At 42.1% G+C, this 7,884-nt stretch overlaps 1 protein-coding gene across 1 annotated transcript; it reads left to right on the forward strand.

Annotated features, from left to right (window-relative positions):
- The first annotated feature begins 1,052 nt into the window (after positions 1-1,052).
- On the forward strand, positions 1,053-7,543 carry neurod6a (neuronal differentiation 6a). Its single transcript, XM_047024532.1, has 2 exons — positions 1,053-4,822; positions 5,194-7,543. The coding sequence occupies exon 2, from the start codon at positions 5,197-5,199 to the stop codon at positions 6,214-6,216; it is 1,020 nt and encodes a 339-aa protein (XP_046880488.1). The 5' UTR covers positions 1,053-4,822; positions 5,194-5,196; the 3' UTR covers positions 6,217-7,543.
- The last annotated feature ends 341 nt before the right edge of the window (positions 7,544-7,884 follow it).

Genomic DNA, 7,884 nt, shown 5'->3' on the forward strand with positions numbered 1-7,884 from the left:
TAACTCTGTGAACTGAGATAGATGAGGAAGGGTGGGTTTGTGTTGGAGAGAGATACGGATTCTGAGTTGAAAACAAGCCAAACCATGTTCGGCTTTTGATCAACATCCGTCTGTGTCCAAGTAGATCCATCTATGCTTTGTGAAGGTATGTCAGGGATACTTCGAAAACCTTCGAGACCGTCTCAGCAAAAATGGACCAAAACCTTTCCAGACATCAAGGATATCATCTTGGTCTAACGGTACAGTCTAGGGTTCGATTTATTGGCACATGACTCTGCTTTGAGCTATTTGTCTCTGATATCTCTAATACCTCAGCTCCAAATGATCTTTTATTTTCTTATGACAGGCCAATCTTTCTTTACAGAAAGAGCGATGCGAGCAAACAGTGTGTGTGTGCATCTAGGCAGACATTAGCCGTGAGGCACGTTGTGCCATTTGCATGTGATCTCTCTCTAGTCTCCATCAAGCTCCTCTGTTTTCACACGGGTCATTAGCAAGCACTATTAGAGTGCAAGAGTTCTATTAGTGCCAAGGGGCTTAGGATCACGGTTCTCGGTGAAGAAGTACAGATGTCACGGAGATGGGGGCTGTTACCAGGAGGAATGGTGGAGGTGGCAGTTGCATGTGTGTGTGCGACGGGAAGAGTGTGTGTGTGTGTGTGGAGGGGAATTACTTTTGATTCCAAAGAACAAAAAGCCATCCAAATTCAAATGTTCTGTCGTACCTCACTACACAGTACGGTTGCAGTATTACGTGTCTTAATCACCATAAAAACCATGTCTTAATCATGCTACGATTGCATGGCAAAAGGTTTTGGAGGTTTATTACGTAACGTGGCAACATTATTCTAATTTATTTTAATTCCTTTTAACTTTCCTGGCTACTGTAATGTTCTTCCAAACTCCCTCTGCTAAACATACGTTACTGCGATTGATTAAGCTTTTCTGACCATGAAACAAACCTTTCATTACTGTAATCCTTACTGTTAAACTGTGGCCACAACAACACGCATTCTCCATACAGAGGCTTATTTGTTTACACCTGCCGGAGGGGAACACATGAAGGTGATCTTCCTCATCTGAGAGAGGGAGAATGGGCGGAAGTCCAGCTTGCACACACCACAACTGTGACCTTCAGCGGCGCCCTTTCCTTTCCAACAAACAGACTCGTCCCATTATGCATGCGCCAGGTGGTTAGTTCACCACTGGTGATGTTATTGTCATTACAGCCATCATATCCCTCCACAACACCCCCTGTTTTCTCTTTTAATTCACACATTCAAAGACAATGTTTGTTGTTCATTTTGCTATTCACTCGCATGAATGTCCCTACTTCACCACTAAGAAGTTGGAGCGTGTTGGGTAGTAGTTCATGAACAAAGGCCCAGGAAATTTGGGATTTGGTTGAGTTCCAGACCCCTGAGCAAGGCACAGGCTCCTGGCTTCATTCATGGTCCAACAGCTTAGCAGAGTGGTGGGCCTTCCAGGTTCTTCTCTGCCACGGTGGACAGCCAGAGTCACGCCATAATGAGGCGACATCCCTTAATCTTGACTGGGCAACGACTACAATGTGTGATGTCTATGTATGTGTGTCTGGGTGTGTATGTGTGTATTGGGGGGGCGGGGCGGGGGGGGAAGCCAATTTTCCAGCCAAATTCCTCCCCCCAGGCTCCGTGGACTGTAGCTAGCCCCTGCCAGTCACAGCTCACAGCAGTGACTGCCGGAGGTAAGATGTAGGCTGACTGCTGGGATGTGGTCAGACCAGCAGGCCCGAGGGACGCCAGGTGAACCAACAGCTGAACATCTGAAACAGAAGGGAACAAAACCCAGGGCCCACACTCACGCCTCGATCCCCAGACCAGTACAAATGCTGATTACGGAACAGTTCAGTATGTGCAATCATTTTTGACATTATTCCCATGACATAATATGGGGGTCAGGACAACACCTGATCCCAGGTCAGCCTTTACCCTCTTAGACATCTTGTGAGGTACAGAGGATGGATTTAGGCCTGGCACGTTGACAAAACTCTCATTCCTGACACTCTGGAAGCCTCCGTTCCTCCCGTCCTTCCCTTGTGCCAGGATGGCACTGTGGTTGGGTTTAGCATTTATGAGTTATCTGACACATCAGCAGTGTCGTACTGCATCAATATTCCTTGCTCATAGACTATCAGAGCTCAAACCACTATACGCTTAACTTCATGGCATGGCATTGAGAGGGTGTGATTAAAGTAAGACAAGGACAATTAAATGTGGTTTGGTTGTTGGCCAAAATATCTTGAATTGTTCTCAGAATTGTATTATTTTGTTTAGGGGGTTTTGTATTTTAAACAGAACAATGTTTGCGGTCCACATCATCATTACCTTGTAATGAAATTATCCCCCAAAATACTGTATATACATAATCAACAACAATAAGTAAACTTCTTTAAATGAATCCCACAAAACCCACACAGTTTGAAGTCATATACAATAAACTGTACAGTAATGTTTCTTCACAGTTCCACTTGCACCTCTATTTCTCACACAGTTTAGCAATTTGCATGTATTTGTGCAAAAACTTCCTGTGAATAATTCCCGCCTCCATATCTCCATATGATGCTAGGTGTCTTCCATCTGCATATGTTTCTGCTGAAACACTGCTGACAGAATCAGAACAAGTAAATGAGATATTTCACACATGGGACAAAAACAATAGTTGTTTGTCATTCCTGTCAAAGTGAGAATTAATCAATGTTGTGCTGTCTATAGATACTGGCGTTTCATCAGATTTTTACTGCAATACTATAGTATATGGAGCAGGGGCGAATCTAGGTTCCCACTTTTGGGGGGGCTAAGCCCCTATATAACATCTATAATTTTTTCTGTGACCCAGCAAAACTAAGGGGGTCTGGGGGCATGTTCCCCAGAAGAAATTTTTGAAAATATCCTTTTAAATAGTGTCCTGTAGTGGGTTTGTTTGTAACATGTGGTTTGTCACTCCTTGTTTAGACTATAAGGATTAGTTGCCGTGAAACCTCACTGCCGTTTTTAGTCACTCCTTGTATTTCTCCTCCACCAAGGCCTCCTAGAAATACAAGGAGTGATACAAAGAGTGATATCTTCCATTTTGTTATTTATTTTGTGACAACCCTTTTCATGTTCCGACAGTAGACAATTAAGGGAAGGCAGTTTTTTTCTTTAAACCGAGCTCAGGGGCTATTCTGGAGTGTGTGTATTAAATTTTTATGTGAAAAGGGATGGGCCTACTCTTTTTCCTTTCTCCTGCATAATGATTTATTGCCCAAAAAGACCAGAGAACTAATTAACAGAGTAATTAATTAATACAAATTTGCATATTTGCATTTGCAATTAGTGCAGTCAAGTGATTACTCTGAAATGGGAAGTTTGACTCATCAGATGTTGGTGTGTGTACTGGACCGGAAAGACCGTCGCCAGCTGAGGCTACGAAGGGAGGGGTGTGTATGTATATGTGTGTTTTGTGTATGTAAGCATGCTTGTGTGTGTGAGAGAGAGCATGTGTGTGTGTGAGTGCGTGTGTGTGTAACTGTGTGTTGGTGTGTCTGGGTGAACATTGGTCTGAACAATTTACATGAATGGAACCAGAATGCTATAGTAATTGTTCTGCTCATTTGTGCTCCACATGAAAAACAATTAATATTAGCAAAAAAAAAACACCATACACATGTAGGCTCATCCCGGGGTTCTCTGAGTTTCCAAAACATCTTGTTAAATTTAAAATCATAAACAGTGGTTACAATTCAGGGAAGGAGTGTTTTGGTGATACTTTGTTGAGGCTGGGGTCTATCTGAACTGTGTTGTTCAGTCTCATCCTTTGTCTTCAATAACACTGTCACACACATATGAGCAAGAGTGCTGAATCTCTCAATCAGTGCCAGCTCAGCCAGTTGTTAAATGTCCTTGACAAGATGACCCGAATCAAAGGAGAACCATCAATCATCTGTCTGTCACTCAGGTGTGTGAGCAACTTAAGCTGGTGAGCAATTTGATACAGTAAGTCATGGTGCATTGATTACAATAATTCACTATATGTAACTCCAACATGATAAGCAACATTAATTTGACATGAACTGAGCTATATGTTGCTTGACACTTTTGCTACTACATTTGGAGTGTGGGACCCTTTAAACATTTGTGTTGGCAGCTAGCTTTAAAATGTACTTGATATGCCCTGGTGGCTCACTGGGTAAGACCCTGTACTACTGAGGCTAAGGCCGTAAAGCAGGGGCCCGGGTTGGTTTCCAGTCAGAAACATTTTCGGCAGGTTTTTCTCTCTCTCTCTCCCTGCTTTTCAATCACTCTCTCAACGGTTTAAAAAGAAATGTTAAAGCTAAAAAAGGCCCCCGAAATTATTTTTTTTATACGTACAAATACAAACAAAAACCATCAATTACTTGATATTCATCAATCAATAATCCAGGATTATGCATCTGAAGACAAACTATTTGATTCAATTGCTTTATACCTACAGTTTTTAAATATACACCCTAAGATAAGGCCTTCCTGATCAGGTCCTCAAAGCTTTGAGATGGCCAGATGAAGGAGCGAACAGAGAGATCAGGCCACGTGACAAGCACTGCCACGTGACGTTGGCTCCAGATGGCATGGGTACCAGCTCTGGCACTGTTGGCATCGGTGTCATTTCTCAAAGAGGAGAGAGCGCACAGGAGACGGGAAGAAGGAGAGGGAAAAGGAGTCTCTCACTGGCGCTTCTGAAGCCATACATAAACTGTAGCGCCTCAGAAAACGACTAAAAGATAACCTCGGAAGATGAGCTGTGCAATCTGACACGAGATCCAGGTAAGAAAAATGCATTGTGATGACTTGTGGGTATGATTTACGCCTGTTAATTGAAATGGTCTTAAGCCTACATTAGAGCAGGGTCATAATTTCAATTACCTGGTAACGATAGTTTTTTCATCAGAGAGGCAGATACACTGTGACTGTCTGTGTTATTGAATGTCAAAATGGAAGATTAATTTAGGCTATCCCGTACATTATTTTAGCCCATTGTAGCTACAGCAAAAAAGTGATTTCCATAGACTTAGATATTTCTGATGACTGGAAAGAATTCTGTGTAATCCATGAAACGCATTGCCCGAGTGGAAATAAAGCCGATGACATAGAGATCAAACAATATTTGACCAAATCTCTTTATCTCCATCTCCAAGACGATGTTGACCTTACCGTTTGATGAACAAGCCATGATGCGGGAAAGGGAGAGTCACTTTGGAACAAACTTTTCTCTGGACTTCGTGGGTGACACAAAGGTCAGTAAGCAGGACCCTTTTATAAAATCAGACACCGTCTCACAGGCCGACATAAGATCAATGGAGGAGGACGAGTCGGACAGGGAAGACGACGAGAGAGAGGAGGGACATGACGAGAACGGCTTACCAAGAAGGAGAGGATCTCGGAAGAAGAAAATGACAAAGGCTCGAATCGATAGGGTCAAACTGAGGCGCATGGAGGCCAACACGCGCGAGCGAAACAGGATGCACGGGCTCAACAACGCGCTGGAAAGCTTGCGAAAGGTCGTACCCTGCTACTCCAAAACTCAGAAACTGTCTAAAATAGAAACCCTCCGTCTGGCGAAGAATTACATATGGGCTCTATCTGAGATTCTCAACACCGGTAAGAGACCGGACCTATTAACCTTTGTTCAGACGTTGTGTAAAGGACTTTCTCAGCCAACAACAAATTTAGTTGCGGGTTGTCTACAACTGAATGCCAGAAACTTCATCACAGACCACAGCGGAGAGGCCTCGTTCCCAGGCAGGTCGCCATTCGACGCCATCTACCCACCTTACCACAGCTCCGAGGTCGTGGCTCCAGCCGGTCACGGAAACAACACCATGGACAGCGCCAAGCCCTTCAGGCCCTACAACCACTGTACTTCCTATGAATCGTTTTACGAGAGCACGTCACCGGAGTGCTCAAGCCCGCCGTTCGAAGCTCCTCTCAGCCCGCCTCTCAACTTTAACGGTATATTCTCCCTCAAGCACGAAGACCCGGCGGACTACGGGAAAAGCTGTCACTATGGAATGCGTTACTGCGCGGTGGCAGGGCGAAGCTCTATCGTTCAGAATTCGATGTCGAGAGGGTCGTCAGACATCCACGTCCCCTATGACATGCACCTCCGCAGTCAGTTTTACCCGATGCAAGATGAATTCAACACTCCCTTTCGTAATTAATGACCAAAATAGAGTCCAAATGTGACCACCTCTTATTTGAGTAATTACTGGAAAAATAAATGAAACACTTTACCCACATATATTATTTACAACAGAGCGCTTTTTAGGTTAGGCACTTGGTTGTGGGCCATCTGATGGGTGATCATTAATTCATTGTAATTGAATGGTAATTGCCCTACGGGTAAACACATTTTGTCCTGCAATCCCATCAGGCAAAACACTAGGCAGTGGAAACATTGATTTGTGAAGTGGTTGTATCATACATTGCTATACCCAGTGAAGTAAAGCAAATTGTCATTACAAGTGCAAATGTTTAAATCAATTTATTTTCGGCCACTTTCTGTTGAACAGTGTATGTCGTGTCCTCTGAGCCTTTAATAGCCTAGAGTCTGAATTGAATCCCACGAAATAGTTCAATTGTGCAAAGTCGTTAATCAGACAGCAATAAAGGCAACGGGAGCTATGCAATAAATGAACTTCAGACATCGCAGGAACTCTATTATTCTCCTTAAACGGCGCAGGCCAGTCAAGTACTTGTCAACCAAAATAAATTAGTTATTTAACAAGATTAGTGAACAGGCCCATAGTCTGCGGCCACGAGCAGTTGCTACGATAGTCAACAAAGTTGTGCAAAAGGCTCCCATCTTTGTTTTTTGTTTCAGTCATTATCAATGTCATTTTTGTTCAACATTCTTCGGCCTAGGGAACTGGTTTTATTTTTCTTACGTCCTATAGGCTACACTAGGCTTACATTGTGCAGTTTCTAGTGTAAAAAAAGTTATTATTGTGTGACCTACGAATCGAAGAATGTATATTTGTCATATTTATTAAAGATTTAAATGTTTGTAAATAAAGGGGCAACGTTATATTGTATTCGTACGGACATGAAATAGGCCAACATTTCTCAGAAAAAACCGGCCAGACTTTTCATTTATTTAATGAGCGCTCGTGATAACCTATACTGGTAGATTTTGATGCTTTTGATGTTATGACACGTTGATACTCTTGCTAATTATGTTAATTAAGCACGCGGTGACTAGCCTACATTTTATGCAACGTTTTTGCTCTATCACAATTTAGTATTGTCGAATCGTTAGCCTACTCCTAAGAAATGTACAAATCCAAGTAAGTTATTCATTTGGCTTACATTTTGTTTTTTGTGAATGAAAGCACTCACCTGATTCAATTTCGTTAATTGAAAATTGATTGTTTCCCCTTAATTTGTACATAAATTATGTGTCATCACAGATGTTCCAAATGTATTTTAACATGATTGTAAACTGAATTCGATACTGTTTGGCGCATTATATTGTTTTCCCTTCTTTGAAAAGTGTCATTTGAGATGTGTTTTATACGAAATTAAAATAGGAAAATACTTAATAAAAATTGATCAATCAAACCATATGTGTGTTGTTTTGTGTTTTTGTTACATTTCATTACATTACATTTATTTATTTATTTAGCAGACGCTTTTATCCAAAGCGACTTCAAAGAGGGAGCTTTACAAAAGTGCATACAGGTCACTGACCATAACAACGAGATAGCCCCAAACATTACGGGTGGGCAAAACGTGAAGGATAAATTGTGAAAAGCAAATAAACGCCAATGGGAAGAGCCATAAGAGCATGTAGATAAACAATTAATTTTGTTGTTGGGAAAGTGTGTCTG

The sequence above is a fragment of the Hypomesus transpacificus genome, chromosome 8 (assembly GCF_021917145.1).
Source record: "Hypomesus transpacificus isolate Combined female chromosome 8, fHypTra1, whole genome shotgun sequence".
NCBI classification, from domain to species: domain Eukaryota; kingdom Metazoa; phylum Chordata; class Actinopteri; order Osmeriformes; family Osmeridae; genus Hypomesus; species Hypomesus transpacificus.

What these genes read in the sequence shown, in the direction of transcription:
- neurod6a (XM_047024532.1), top strand. Translation starts at nt 5,197, where the DNA reads ATGTTGACCTTACCGTTTGATGAACAAGCCATGATGCGGGAAAGGGAG.